The sequence below is a fragment of the Schistocerca nitens genome, chromosome 1, assembly GCF_023898315.1.
Source record: "Schistocerca nitens isolate TAMUIC-IGC-003100 chromosome 1, iqSchNite1.1, whole genome shotgun sequence".
Lineage (NCBI taxonomy): Eukaryota > Metazoa > Arthropoda > Insecta > Orthoptera > Acrididae > Schistocerca > Schistocerca nitens.
The window spans coordinates 201549261-201565883 of record NC_064614.1 but is presented as its reverse complement, the minus strand read 5'-3'; the positions used below and the strand labels follow the sequence as shown (position 1 = coordinate 201565883).

The 16623-nt window shown below is 39.7% G+C and overlaps 1 protein-coding gene across 1 annotated transcript in view; it reads left to right on the top strand.

The window, feature by feature from the left end:
- The window catches only part of LOC126236889 (DC-STAMP domain-containing protein 2), a 291191-nt gene that overhangs the window by 21487 nt on the left and 253081 nt on the right, over positions 1 to 16623 (top strand). The window contains exon 3 of the mRNA XM_049946567.1: positions 5106 to 5241. Within this exon, the coding sequence (XP_049802524.1) occupies positions 5106 to 5241 (136 nt within the window). The remainder of the gene's footprint in view (positions 1 to 5105; positions 5242 to 16623) is intronic.

The following is a 16623-nucleotide window of genomic DNA, read 5'->3' as shown; positions in this document are numbered from 1 at the left end:
CCTAAATTGTGTCTCATATTACAATGGACCAACTTTGTTTCGATTTGGAGGTGCGGCCTAAAACTTTTCTCTCCCCTTGAATTTCGATTCTGAAATTACAGGTGCGGCTTAGATTCGGGAAATTTTTTTTCCTTTATTTCGAGTCCCATTTTTCAGGTGCGGCTTAGATTCGAGTGCGGCTTAGATTCGAGTAAATACGTTAAGTCGAAACAAGGCCCCAGGAGTAGACAACATTCCATTAGAACTACTGACGGCCTTAGGAGAGCCAGTCCTGACAAAACTCTACCATCTGGTGAGCAAGATGTATGAAACAGGCAAAATACCCTCAGACTTCGAGAAGAATATAATAATTCCAATCCCAAAGAAAGCAGGTGTTGACAAATGTGAAAATTACCGAACTATCAGTTTAATAAGTCACGGATGCAAAATACTAACGAGTATTCTCTACAGACGAATGGAAAAACTGGTAGAAGCCGACCTCGGGGAAGATCAGTTTGGATTCCGTAGAAATGTTGGAACACGTGAGGCAATACTGACCCTACGACTTATCTTAGAAGCTAGATTGAGGAAAGGCAAACCTACGTTTCTAGCGTTTGTAGGCTTAGAGAAAGCTTTTGACAATGTTGACCGGAATGCGCTCTTTCAAATTCTGAAAGTGGCAGGGGTAAAATACAGGGAGCGAAAGGCTATTTACAATTTGTACAGAAACCAGATGGCAGTTATAAGAGTCGAGGGACATGAAAGGGAAGCAGCGGTTGGGAAGGGAGTGAGACAGGGTTGTAGTCTCTCCCCGATGTTATTCAATCTGTATATTGAGCAAGCAGTGAAGGAAACAAAAGAAAAATATGGAGTAGGTATTAAAATCCATGGAGAAGAAATAAAAACTTTGAGGTTCGCCGATGAAATTGTAATTCTGTCAGAGACAGCAAAGGACTTGGAAGAGCAGTTGAACGGAATGGACAGTGTCATGAAAGGAGGGTATAAGATGAACATCAACAAAAGCAAAACGAGGATAATGGAATGTAGTCGAATTAAGTCGGGTGATGCTGAGGGAATTAGATTAGGAAATGAGACACTTAAAGTAGTAAAGGAATTTTGCTATTTGGGGAGCAAAATAACTGACGATGGTCGAAGTAGAGAGGATATAAAATGTAGACTGGCAATGGCAGGGAAAGCATTTCTGAAGAAGAGAAATTTGTTAACATCGGGTATAGATTTAAGTGTCAGGAAGTCATTGTTGAAAGTATTTGTATGGAGTGTAGCCATGTATGGAAGTGAAACATGGACGATAACTAGTTTGGACAAGAAGAGAATAGAAGCTTTCGAAATGTGGTGCTACAGAAGAATGCTGAAGATTAGATGGGTAGATCATATAACTAATGAGGAGGTATTGAATAGGGTTGGGTAGAAGAGAAGTTTGTGGCACAACTTGACTAGAAGAAGCGATCGGTTGGTAGGACATGTGTTGAGGCATCAAGGGATCACCAATTTAGTATTGGAGGGCAGCGTGGAGGGTAAAAATCGTAGAGGGAGACCAAGAGATGAATACACTAAGCAGATTCAGAATAATGTAGGTTGCAGTAGGTACTGGGAGATGAAGAAGCTTGCACAGGATAGAGTAGCATGGAGAGCTGCACAAACCAGTCTCAGGACTGAAGACCACAACAACAACAACAAGTTATTTGGTGTTTGGAACCATCCTCATATCAGTCTGCGTGAACAGCCCCATGTTTGTATTGAAAGGCGCTCGTAGCCAAAAACCAAGTGTTGGCCAGGATGGAAAGTAGCCAAACAAGGAGCAGAACGTAATTTAGATTTCAAAAGTCTGATCACGTGCTTACGTGCCGGCATCTACAAGAAAAGGAACATTCTTGTGGAACATCTCATGGAGGGGATGGGCCAATGTGGCCTCACTTGGGATGACTTTGCGACAGTATGTAATTTTACCTAAAAATGCTTTTGAGTTTTTTGAGAATGATAGGGCAAGGCAAAGTTATGATGGCAGCAACTTGGTGACATAAAGGCTTAGCAAAGTCCTGAGAAACCTCAAACTCCAAATATGCAATGGATGGCTAAAAAAAGTGTGACATGGGCAAGTTGCACTTCAACTCTTCAGTATGTGCAATCATGAACAAGGTGTGTAAATTATGTGAATGCTCTTCCATAGATGCACTCGTAATGATGGCATCATTGAGGTAGTCGATGCATCCTAGAACGGATATCATCAGTTTTTCCAAAAAATACTGAAAAATTGCCGGGCCACTTGTCCCACCGAATGGGAGGTGCTGATATTGGTAAAATCCGAAAGGCCTTTTAATCCCCAGGAGCAGTTTAGAATCCTCATCCAATGAAACTTGTAAATAGCATTAAGACGAGTCAGTTTTGGAGAAAAACTGCCCCCTGGCATGTTTATCCATTAACTCATCCTGATAGGGCAAAGGGTTGGTGACAGTGTTAGAATGAATTCCTATTTCAATTGATAGAGCAAACCATAGGAGGAGGGTGTGTTTGGAAAAAGTGCAGCCATGCCATGGGTTTCAGGGTAATGTGAGCAACAAAATTAGTGGCACAACCTAAATGATCCTAAAAATGAGAAGGGAACTCAGAACACAGAGAATCTAACTGCTAGTAAGGGATGTGGTCTGAAACAAGCTGCATTGTATCTGAAATGGAAAAACCAAAAGCATTGAAAGCATCCAGACTGAACAAATCGTTGGCACCAGCATCATGTACTACCAAGAAAGTCAAGGAATGAACCACATATTTACACACAATGGGAGCATTAAGTACTTCAAAATTGGAATATGCTGCCTATTTTAACCCAGCAAATGTCGAGTAACCACACATTTTCCACCAATTGCACTTCAATAAACAATGTATTATGAATCGTAAGCACTGGAGACACACAATTAATATCCATGTCCATGTCTGCTGGAGGTGCTGGGAACAACACACAAACGCCATTTGTCCTTTTTTCCTACAGGTGTTGCAAGTCGCCCAGCACTTAGCGTACGTGACCCAATTATGTTGCACAAAACCGTATGGGCAAGATGGGAGGGCGGAGTGCTGTCGTTGCTGTGCTTATTGTTGTTGTTTGTGCTGTCCAGTGCCGCATGGAAGTTGTATTTGTATGGCTACCACATTGTCCTCCCACCGAGAACTGACTGATGCTCAACAGCCAGGAACAGGAGCCACTGTGATGATGTCACATCAAGCCACTGCCTGATCAGCTGCAGGGTGAGGTACTTCAAAAGACTGACAAGGAAACCTCCCCATCGCACCCCCCTCACCCCCTCAGATTTAGTTATAAGTTGGCACAGTGGATAGGCCTTGAAAAACTGAACACAGATCAATCGAGAAAACAGGAGGAAGTTGTGTGGAACTATGAAAAAAATAAGCAAAATATACAAGCTGAGTAGTCCATGCGCAAGATAGGCAACATCAAGGATAGTGTGAGCTCAGGAGCGCTGTGGTCCCATGGTTAACATGAGCAGCTGCAGAACGAGAGGTCCTTGGTTCAAGTCTTCCCTCGAGTGAGAAGTTTAATTTTTTATTTTCAGATAATTATCAAAGTTCAGGCACTCACACATAATCAACTTCGCTCTCCAAAATTCCAGGGCATGTTCAGATTTGCTTGGACATATGCAGGATTTTACGGTCTACACACGGAAAAAATTGAAAACGTTAAAAACATACATTTTGACAGCACAGGGAAAACTGCGACTGTGAAACTGTTTCATTCATTTGTTGCAGTTTATGTGACAAACTCTTATGTTTTCATCTCTTTTTTGGGCAAGGTAACATATTCCTGTCATGTGACGCACATGCCGTCACCAGTGCCGTATAGAATATATCAGATGTGTTTTCATGTGGAGGAATTGGTTGACCTATGACCTTGCGATCAAATGTTTCCGGTTCCCATTGGAGAGGCACATCCTTTTGTCTACTAATTGCACGGTTTTGCGGTGCGGTCGCAAAACACAGACACTAAAATTATTACAGTGAACAGAGATGTCAATGAACGAACGGACAGATCATAACTTTGCGAAAATAAAGAAAGTATACTTTTCACTCAAGAGAAGACTTGAACCAAGAACCTCTCATTTCGCAACTGCTCACGCTAACCACGGAACCACAGCGCGCCTGAGCTCACAGTATCTTTGATGTTGCCTATCTTGCACATGGACTACTCAGTTTGTATATTTTGCTTATTTTTTTCATAGTTCCACACAACTTCTTCCTGTTTTCTTGATTGATCTGTGTCCAGTTTTTCAAGGCCTATCCACTGTGCCAACTTATAAGTAAATCTGAGGGGGGTGCAATGGGGAGGTTCCCTGTGAGCAATATTTAATACTTCAGCGAAGGATGGATTCTGGTACGGCAATGCATGCTGACGCATCTTCTTATTGGGAGCCAACCAAATAATGACATCACAGACCATAGAGTCAGCAAGGGAATCATGATGATAAGCATCAGTAACAAACTGATATTTGTGACTGAGGCCATGGTGTTCAGCTGCCCAAGCTCTGTAGGACTGGTGGGGCTGTTTCTGAAAACGGTAGGACTCTACACATGTTGCAGTGACATGCATGAATTTATGGCGATAATTTGACAACAACTTACACATTTCATCAAACTGAAGCAATGCAGGTTCTTGTATAGCAGATTAATGTTTGGAAATTTGTGTTTGAAATGAATATAAGTGTACACATGTGCATCATGTAAAATCTTTTGTGGTTTCTCCAAATTCATACAAATAATATTTTAGAATGCAGTAATCAGTTGCAGGCATTAAAGAACTTAATTAAGGTACTCAATAAATTTAACAGTGTGTTTGGTGTTCAGTTTTAACCACCCAAATCAGAAAATATTTTGATATTGTTTGGTTAAAACTGCATCAGACTTTATCACTCATTCACAGTTGATAAGGTATACATAATAATTTATGTTTCTCCAGTTTTTAATGACTGATTTGGCTGTCTGTTTAATGACGAAGTTCTGTCATTATTATGGACAGTTGTCTATATGGAAAGTATTTCACTATACTTGCTTTGAATCAAAGCAAAAAACTTATGTCTGTAACAGTAACTGATTCTTTGTTTCAGGAGGAATGCTACTTACTTACATTTTGTTCATGTTTTTTGTATTCCAACTGCATTTTTCAACTAAGAAAGCAACTATTTTGTGTTCTATGATTGGAACAGTACTTACACTTGGTTTGGCATTTTCTTACTATGTCAGGTAAGAGTTTACATTGGGATACAAAACACATTATGAAAGAGGGTCCAATTTTCACAATCATTTGTTTCTTCCTAAGTTACAGTCATTAGTTAATGTAATGATAAATCACTGGGCTTTCTAAATGTGTTATAAAAATAGCTAGCTAATTTTCAGACTATTTGTTCCACACATTTCATTTTTCCATCTAATTACAAGGTTAAAACGTTTGTTCGTCATCAGATGGCTGCATCACAGGATGAATTGATAATCAAACATTGGTTGTTTTGCATGCCATTTGCCCTATCATAAAAATATATTAACTGATAAACATTCATAAAGGAAATGAAGGTAAATGAATTCTCAAATTTCATAATGGCTGTTTAGGATTACACTTACAGTGAACAGGTCTTGATAGCTTTGAAGACTTGTATGTGTTTTCTTTTTTTTTTTTTTTTCTTTTTTTCCCATGTACCATGCAGTCATTCATGCTAAATGTGTCCCATTGTTATAATAAACATATCCAAAATTCACAAAGTAAAAGTTGGGTCACCATTAATATATTTACAACGAACAGTCTGGTTTCGCATATACTGCATGTGTTTTACGTGTACTGATAGCTTCCAAAGATGCTGTGAAGCAAAGGTATACATTGTTTACATGGACGTCAGATATCTTTTTAGTGATATTTGTTGTATGGGCACTAAGCCATGGTCCAAGACATAGTTCTCTGCCTAATGCAGACAAGCAAATATAAGAGCTACAAAAAGCGGTATTAAGGAACACAAGAGCAATATGTGTTTGAGCAACACAGATAAATTGGCAGTAGCAGAACATGCAGTAGGAACAGTGAACTACCAAATTTGTTTCTCTGGTACCATTGTTTTATCAAGGCCTAATCATTATTATGCGAGGTTATACAGAGGTGCCATAGAAAACCCAAAAACAACTTTAACAGAAAAAAAGAAGCATTGAAATTAGACAAGTTGTAGGCCTTATTATAAATAAAGCTCCATAACACACATTTGTGCAACTGTGTGATTTTAGGCAGTGATTTGATGATGTTACAAACCAACTTTCGCCTGGGTATGTGTAAGCAGTTCAGCTTGCTGGAAATGTTTGGGATTGTAACTGCTTTCTGAATTGTCACAGCCTCTGATGATATCTCTAGCATGGGAAGATGAGATATTAGGCAGGGAAATATGCTTTGGACCATCACCTAATCCCCATAAAACAAATAGCACCAAAAACTCCATTTATTATTTCCCTGTACAGTGACGTCTTCTATAAGCACTTTGCATAATACTTCACAAGATAGCGCAGGACCAAAAACTTTTTTTTCATCATAGTGTTGTGTGACAAAAGGGCTGAGAAAGACCTATGATGTTTGAAACAATCAAGATACAATTGGCATGTTTGTATGCTACAAAAGAACTGGTGTACAGTAGTTGAACTTAAATAGCTTTAATTTTTGTGCAGGTATCATTCATCTATTAAATAGAATTTTGTTATGTGTGATTTTGAACTTTTCAGTGTGTACTTAATAGAAAGTATAACAGAGAAACCAGTGATAATTAACACAATTATGATTTCTTCAACTTCTGTAGTCCTGTCTTCCTCAGTTGCGTGTAATATTAAGGTATATTCATAATTTTTACTTTTGAATCATGTAACTTCAACTGCTTCTAACACAGTTTTCATGCCATATGTGACTAAATAGTAAAAATATGTACATATTCCAGGCCTCTGAAAATGCCTTGCAGAGAATAAAGGCAAAACATTTATGGCACGAAAATTGTGTTTCATTCAGTTGTAGTTTGACAGTCCAAAAGTAAACATTATCAATATACCATAACAGTTATGACTTATTTCTTCATGTTGTTGTTTACTTATTCCAAAATAAGGGAATAGGATGATGGATTTTACTATGGAATATTATGTTTATGTATGTTGAAAAATTCAGACTTGAAAAGATTACTCTTGAATTAAAGGCAGTTTTGTTTATACAATGGTCCAAATGTATCGAGTGATTTATCAGTAAAATTATTTCATTAACTACAGATCTGAAACTGTATCAAAGAGTATGAATTGAACACAGTATCTGTCTCTTCATTTTTCAGTCTGGCCTACTACCTGGTATCTTATCCCCTTCCCCAAATGTTATGCATAGCATATGCATGAGAGTCTGTGAAATTATGGGAAGTATTATTTCCAAACTTGAGTCATCCCATTTTACACAAAAAAGGCCAGAAATGTTTCAAATTGAAATTGTTTTACTTACTGATTTCTGTTTGTCTATTGAAACAGTATTACTAGCCATATTCCCTTTACCATGATTGACTCAATTTTAATTTATAATTTTCATGAAGGAAATATTTTTTAAATCATCCAATGTAAATTTATACAGGATGTCTCAAAAAGGTATCTCACCAATTTTTAAGCCATTCAATCAGTTTCACATGTTCTCCTTTAGGGGCATTCCCAAAATCCAGTCTGCATTGAAACTCTGTTCACAGTTGGTACAACATATCTACATCAACTGTGGCATTTACAGCAGTTTGGTTCTTTAAATCATTGATATGGTTGACAAGCATTTGACAGACTCTGTCCTTCGCATAACCCCACAGTAACAATATCAGGTGATCTAGGATGTCAGGGCGTTGGACCCCACATAACCCCACAGAAAGAAGTCTATCAGTATAATGTCAGGTGAGCTAGCAGGCCAGGGAGCTGGACGACCCCTCCAATCCAGTGATCTTGAAACATATGCCTAGAACATGTCACACAGTCTGAGCTCAATGTGGCAATGCACCATCTTGGTGGAAAAGACTGCTTTTTGGTCAGTCAGTTTTGGAAATGCAAATATCTCCAGCATATCAAGGTAATTGTTAGGATTAACTGTTTGTTTCTGAGAAAAAATGGTACCATGATCCAATCAACCATCAAACAACACCAACCTTCCCTTTTGGGCTGTCATGTACCTCTTCCATCACAGTATGCGGGTTGGTTGTGTGAACATTGTGTTTGTTTACTTTACCACACATGTGGATTGTTGCTTTGTCAGAAATGTACATTGTGGTATGTTGTGTGGTTTTAATGTAAGCAACACTTGTGATCGGTATGTATATTTCTGTAAAAGTTTTTGAAGGACCCAGTGCATTGTTGCTCTGGGGATTTGCAGCTGCTGCAGCACCCTCCAAGCAGACTTCTGTCATGGATGTTGCAAAGCCAACTGTATCCTTTCTGTGTTAGCTTAACTTGTTCCAGATTGTCCAGTATGATGCTTCACAGCAACGCTTCCTGCCTGCAGAAAATTCCTGTAACACCAATGTATCAATGTCCTCGAGAGTGAGTGCTTCCTGTACTGTGTTCGCAAGTTCCTTTGAACCTGCATGTCCATTTTGATCTGAATAAACAATTCCACACATTGAGCCCATTCTTGAAACATTGTCATTATGTGTCACTCACGACAACCTGGAACACAAACAAAACTTTGTGAGTTTGTCTGTCACATAAGCCAAATGTGGTATGAAAATCATCTTAATTAGTTTGAATTGTAGCATACCTTTTGAGACACTCTGTATAAAACTATGTGGAAGTACAAAAATGAATACTAACACAGGATATTAGTAATTTTTTGAAGTATTGAATAAGATTAGATAGTTGAACGTACTATTGAAATAATAGTTTGATACAGAAAAAAATATCACATTAATTTTTCAAAAACTATTTGTTTCTACTGATTTGTAATTAATATTTTCATAATAGCAACTACAGCATTAATTGTCATGGTGAAATGCCTGCAAAAATTCATTATCTCACTGTGTTTTAAATGTTCGTATGACCCCTATTTTTCAAAGAAATTTTTACTAAGTATAAAAAAAATTTCTAACATCTCATAATCATCACATATGTATCCCTTTTTTTCTTCTCCTTTCTCATTCACAAGTTCCCCATGAAAATGAACGAATGGTTTTATTTTTCCAAAGCTGTGACCATTTCATATGTATTTATTATATTATCATGTGAATCATGTTTTGATTTTTTTATGCCTTCTCTCTCAAACAAGTCCATTCTGGATATTAGTGGGTTCCTTTTGTGCAAATCACACTTTTATATGAAAAGTACTTATTTGAATTAATGTTGGGGACCAGTGTATATGCACAGTACATATCTTTTGCATTTAAGTCTTGGAATTCCAGAGTGGTCATAACCTAGTATAAAACAACTAATACAGTGGCTGCAGTTTGAATAGTTAAACATTACATTAAAGCTTTGAATCACATGCAAAATATTTATGTACATAGTTATAAGAATAAGATAAAATTTTTAGATCAGTTAGCAAAATTTATATTGACACAACTGTTACTTGTAGTGCAATTGTAACTGGGGTGCTGTACACAAAAAAATATGATTATTGTGAAATGTGGAAGAACAAACAGTCTTGGTGGCAAAACAGAGTTTTTTATTTTATTTACCATCCAATGATGCAGTTCCCCTTAAACAGGGTGAACATTAATAAAACCAGCAAACTGCAGGGACGGTTTCCTGGCTGGAAATGGAGGAAAAAAAGTTCTGTGAAAATGTATTCAGAAATGGACGGTGTGTGTGCAATGACAACAAATCATCCCGGAACACAGTGTAGAGTTGCATCGCATCCATGTTGCAACAGATGTTTGAAGTGGCCTCCATGGGATGCAAGGCACGTCTTCAAATATCACACCGAGGATTGCCGCACTCTTTTGCATGTTCCGACCTCTCTCCAAATAGCATCGGTGGTGTTGTGAACACGCTGTTGAATGGTCTGCACATCAAAAAATGATTCAGCTTACACATTGCTTTTCAGATGCCCCCCAGAGGTAAAAATCCAGGGGGTTTAAGTAATGCAGAAGTGAGGTGGTGCTCTGTCATGCAGAAACCACATGACCTGTCATATTGCCAAAGGCACATTCTCAAGCAGCCTAGGCAGAGTGTTCTGCAGGAATTCCAGGTATGTTGTGCAATAATAGCCAGTCCAAGTATGTGGTAGCCAAGAATCACTGCCCACACATTGATGCTGAACCAATGCTGATGAGATGCCTCAACCATTCCCCTAGGATTGTTTGTAGCCGACAGATGACAATTATGCACATGGATAATGCCAGTTCTGGTAAAAGTTGCTTCATTGGAAAGAGGACTGGTGACAGGAATCCCATAATTGTGATGGTCTGGTGTAAGAACCATCAACAGAAGAACCTTTCCATAGAGGGAAATGTGCTGCTGATAATCCTTGCACTCATTGTAAGTGATAGGGATAGTAGCAGTTGTCAAGCAGGATACACCATAATTGTACTTTGCTTACACCATATTGGCAGATCACTTGCCTGGAGCTTGTACTTATGTTCGTCTCAATATCATGTAGAACCCAGTCCTCCCGATCTGGTTTATGCACTTTCTGCCTCCTCCCTGCACATTCATTTGTCTGGAAGGGCTGATGACCACACAAATGCCCAAAAAGAGCTTGAAATGTTGTGTGATGTGGTTGGTGTCTTTGAGGGTACTTGTTTTAGTATGGCCGTGCTGCCACATGACCATTTCCATCTGCTTGGCTATACACATATACCATCTTGGCTTGTTTCCAGCATGAATACCAGACCATTCTGCTGCTTACAGTATGCTGTGCAACCACACAGCCTGCAACACACAAGGAACACATGGAACATTGTTAGAAGAGCTTCCATTTGTCTGTGCCATCTGCCGTGGCAACTATACATTTCCAGACATATATTCATATTACCTTTTTTTCTCCATTTCCAATCAGGAATCTGTCCCTGCAGTTTGTTGGTTTTATTAATGTTCACCCTATAAAAGACTTCTTCAGATTGGCCTAAGAGGAAAAAAATACAACCTTTTGTATAAATGGCATCGTTTCATTCAAAAATTATTTGAACAAACGAGAAGCCAAAATAACAAGATTACTTGACTAGTACACACAATGTTTTGCTATTTTTTTCATTCCGATAGAGGTGTTTGTTCTTTGTCTTTTTGGTCCCCCTTACATAAAAGGTGTGTAGCATTAATGACATGACAAAAATTGTTCCAATAATATCCTTATCATAATGTATACACTTAAGAATATTTATTTTCATCATTACAATTTTAAGAATTATTATTGGAGCCTTAGAGGGTATAAATAAAACATCACCATGGCCACTTCTAGGATACTCATCAGTTAGACACCTTGGTTGAATAACGTTTATAATGAAATACATCTTATCCAAATCAAAAATGTAATACAATGAAATAGAACTGAAAATGTCAGGTCTTGAATGCTTAAATGAAAATATGACCATAATTCCATAATTTATTTGTACAGCCCCCCCCCCCCCCCCCCGATAGTGACATGAACACTTTACTACAAAATTTAGAGTATATCTTTTGTAAATTATCAAAAAAGAAAAAAAGAATAGATGTCTGATCATTTGTGGTAACTTTAATATTGATTTTTCTGTGGAATCTAAAAAACAAACAGACCTACTAAACTGCCTCTTGAAATTTAATCTGAAACCTACAATATAAACAGCAAAACATAAAACTTCAGCCACAATAACAGACCACGTGTTTACTGGTGTAGGTATAAAATATAACACAAAATCAAGCAATGGAAAATCCAGGATGGAATGTAACACTAGCATGAGAAGAAAAGTTGCTACTCACCATACAGCGGAGATGCTGGGTCGCATATTTACCAATCTTTCAGTTTGAAACAGACTGCAATAATTCGTTTCTTATTTAATATAAGTCCCTTGTTAAAATCAATGTTTTTTCAATGCAACCAAAATGTTATGGTTTCCTACAACCCTTTATTCTGCTCATTGTAGAGCTCCTTGATTTCATTCAGGACATAATACTCCTAAAAGAACTGAGATGAAGAATATTGTAGATACTGTTCAGATTATAATATTCGATGTTTTTATAATAATTACATTTGGTAAAATTAATGCATTTTCTACATCAAAACTTAAGAAGATGGCGGTAATTAAGAAAAATGAAATGAGTGTTGTACATTTATGGCATACGTGTGAGTAGCACATCAATCTTATAGGAAATGAGCTGCTCTTTCTGCTGGTGTCATGGAAATATATGTAGCTCTCATAGAATTTAAATTACGGGCAAAACTATCCAAAAATCTTATTAATTAATGAAAAGTGGCAGTTGTGCAGTATAAATTTACAGTCTGAATGCCGTTCATAATTTGAATCTATGTTTTCCAACACATGTTGAAATGTTATCTCTTTATCTATTTTGTATAATTAGTTATGCTGACTAATTAATTACTTAATTTAGAATTTATCACTTGCTAATTAAGTGCAAAAATAAATGTGAACAGCTCATAATAATTTGCCTTGAAGAGTGTTTTCATTTGGCAGGTCAGTCTTCTCTGTGGCTTAATTAGCATAGCTGTTATTACAGTTATTGTAAAAACAAACAATGGAAACTCCAGGTAGGAATATCAGCAATGTAGGAAAAGATAGATAGCTACTTACCATAAAGAATACATGTTAAGTTGCAGACAAACACAATTAGAAGACACCTATATAAAGCTTTTGGCCACAGCCTTCATCAACAAAAGAGAAACACACACCATTCATACACAAGCAAGCACACCTCATGCAAACATGTGCAGTTTGAGAGAACTCTGGGAGCTGAGTCTGGAATGAAACTATCATGTAGGAAGCAAGCAGCAGCCTGTCAGAGGCAGAGAAGGGGAAAGGGAATGGGAAGGGATAGTAGTGTACAGGTGGGGGGGGGGGGGGGGGGGGGAGAAACGAACACTGTTTGGTAGCCTGTGCAGTAGCTAGAATGCCAACAGGCACAATGCCAGGAGGTTGTAGGGCTGGGTTGTGGGGCAGTGAGATGGGGAAAAAAGGAGAGGAGCAGGGAAAGGTGGGCAGGTGCATAACAGAGGGCAGGAAACAAAGAGTGTGGGAGACTAAGGAAGGAGAGGAGATGAAATGAAATGTCGTGTGACCACTCGCCTGGTGCAAGCCTTTTGATTTGACGCCACTTCGGCGACTTGCGCGTCGATGGGGATGAAATGATGATGATTAGGACAACACGACACCCAGTCCCTGAGCGGAGAAAATCTCCAACCCAGCTGGGAATCGAACCCGGGCCCTTAGGATTGACAGTCCGTCGCGCTGACCACTCAGCTACCGGGGCGGACAGGAGAGGAGATGATAGCACAGAGAGGGTAGAAACTGTTGGGTGGAGGGTATGTTACTGTAGATTGAGGCCAGGATAATCATGGGAGCAGAGAATGTGTTGTAAGGATAACTCCCATCTGCACATTTCAGAAAAGTTGGTGTTGGAGAGGAGGATCCAGAGGGCTCGAGAAGTGAAGCAACCATTGAAATCAAGCATCAGCTCCATGTTGTGCCACAGGGTGGCCTACTTTGCTCTTTGCCACAGTTTGGCGTTGGCTATTCATCCTGGTGGACAGCTGGTTGGTAGTCATACCAATATAAAAAGCTGTGCAGTGATTGTAGAGCTGGTAAATGACATCGCTGCATTCACAAGTGGCCCAGCTCCTAATGCGGTAGGATAAATTTGTAACAGGACTGGGATGGGAAGTACTAACTGGCCGGCTTGGGCATGTCTTTCATCTGGGTCTTTTACAGTTGTATGATCCTTATGGCAAGGTGTTGGGATGGAGAGTTTCATAGGGATGGACTAGGATGTTGTAGAGGTTCCGTGGGCAACGAAGAACCACTTGAAGAGGAGTGGGAAGGATCTAAGGGAGGATGTCCCTCATTTCAGGGCATAATGATAGGTTATCAAAGCTCTGGCAAAGGATGTGCTTCAGTTGTTCCAGTCTGAGGTGACAAAGGGGACACTCCTCTGTGGCTGGTTCTTGAGGATGGTGTGAGGGAAAATGGGACTGGAGATCCGTTTGCAGACTAGGTCTGGGGGAAAGTGCCTGTCTGTGAAGGCTTTGGTGAGACCCTCATCATTCTGAGCATAGGAATTCTTGTCATCCTTGGGTGGCTGGGCTATATGAGAGGGATTTTTTGGTGTGAAAGGTATGAAAGCTGTCGAAATGCAGCTACTGTTGGTGTCTGGTTGGTCTCACGTGGACAGAGGTATGGATGGAGCCTTCAGAGAGGAGAAGGTCAATGTCTAGGAAGGTTGCACACTGGGAGAGAAGGTGTTGAGGTTGTGAAGGAACAAAGATGGGGTGTCTTGATCCTGAGTCCAGATCATGAGAATATCATCAGTGAACTGGAACTAGACTAGGTATTTGGCGTTTTGCAAGGTGAAGAAGGTCTTCTCTAGATGGCCTATAAACAGTCTGGCATAGGAGTGTGCCATACGGGTGCCCATCGCTGTGCCGCAGATTTGTTTGTATACCTGTCTTTCAAAGGAGAAGTAGTTGTGGGCTAGTACAGAGTTAGTAAGGTGTATTAGGAATGAGGTAGTGGGTTTGTGGTCTGAAGAACTTTGGGAAAGGTAGTGTTCAATACCAGTAAGACTGTGGACATGAGGGATGTTGGTGTGTAATGAGGTGGCATGAAACAGTAATGAGTAGGGATCTAGGAGGTAAAGGGGTGGGGATGATGGAGAGTCAGTGAAGGAAGTGGTTGGTGTCTGACATGGGAGAATAGATTACAGGTAATTGATTGGAGGTGTTAGTCAGTGAGGGATGAAATTATTTCAGTGGTGGCACAGTAACCAGCCACAATGGGGGCATCCAGGATTGTTTGGTTTGTGGATTTTGGGGAATATGTAGAAGGTGGATGTTCAGGGTGTCATGGGGGTCAGGAGGGAAATGGATTCAGGGATGAGTTTCTGGGAAGGCCGGGCTTTAAGCAGGGACTGGAGGTTGTGTTGGAATTCTCTGATGGGATCACTCTGGCAGAGTTCATAGTTGGAGGAGTCAGATAATTGACGAAAGCCTTCTGCCAGGTTAGCATTGTGATTCATAACAACAATGGTGGAACCTTTGTCTGCAGGTAGGATGACTAGGTCAGGATTTGTTTTGAGGTTGTGTATGGCTATTCTTTCTTCTATCGAAGGGTTAGTGTTCTGAGGAGGGGATGAAGGGAAGGACAGTCAGGCTAAGTTGGAAATAAGGAATTCCTGGAAGGTGATCAGCAGGTGGCTGGGTGGGTTTGGGGGAGGATCATAGTTGGACAATGGTATGAACTAGAGGAGGCAGGGCTCAGTGTTTGAATTAGGTCAGCTTTGATTGACAGCAAAGAAGTGCTTCCATTGCAGGGATCAGGAGAAGGATAGTAGGTATTTGATAAGTTCGGCATGTTAGAATTTGGGTGTGAGGCTAAAGGTAAGGTCTTTGGATATGACTAAAATTTCTATAGAGGTGAGGGTTTTGGTGGAAAGGCTAACAACAGAGTTACGGGAATATTTTGGCTTTGGATATGGTGGAGAGCTGGTAGGGAGTTTTGGGGGATGCAGCAAGTTGATAAGGTCAACTGGGCAGTGTTTAGGTATTATGAGAGCTGGACAAGGAGGAATGCTTTGGGTAGGATAGGGGTTGGATATTGGTGCACTGAGGTGGTGATAGGATGTTAGCAAGTTGGATAACTTATGGAGGTGGTGTCTGGAATGTTCCTCCGGGTGCTGGAGAGCAAGGGATTCAATTTGAGAGATGTGACGTATGGAGCACAGGTATTGCACATTAGTAGTATCTTATGGAGGGATCAGAGGTGGTTCTGTGATGCCTGTGCCTTGGATATGTGGTTTCTCAGTACCAGGTTTGTGAGGGCCAGGGATAGGCAGACTCGGAAAAGGTGAAGATCATTGTGAAAGCAGGGGTGGGATTCAGAGAAAGGAATCTTTATGGTTAGTATTCCAGAAATAGGATGTGGGACTGGATTTTAGCCAGGGAAAGGGGCACTTTTCTGAACTGGTGCAGAAAGCTGGAGTAGGGATCCATTGTGGTAGGAATGGTGCAAAGGAAATGGTAATGATGCAGAAATAGGCAAAATAGATGTTGATGATTGTGAAAGGAGCTGGCTAAGAGATGAGATGCATAAAGACACGTAGAAACATGTACAGGTACGCAAAAATAAGTACAGATACATAAAAACATGAACAAATATGTAAAAGTATGTGAAGATGTGTGAAAGCTCTTGAAATCATGTAAGAATATGCACAAATATGTTAAAAACGTTCAAGAATGTGGGAGGAAAGGGACAATGAAGTGTGTGTGTGTGTGTGTGTGTGTGTGTGTGTGTGTTTTGCCATAAAGCAAGATAGGGGGAGGGGGGATGGGTTAGGTCAAAGGTCATAATTTCATGTGGTGTGGGCAGGTGTGGAAAATAAAATGCTAAAGAACGTCAGGATGAGGGATGAAGTGGAATCAGTAGGAGTAAATATAATTATAACTACTGGAGGAAAGAATCA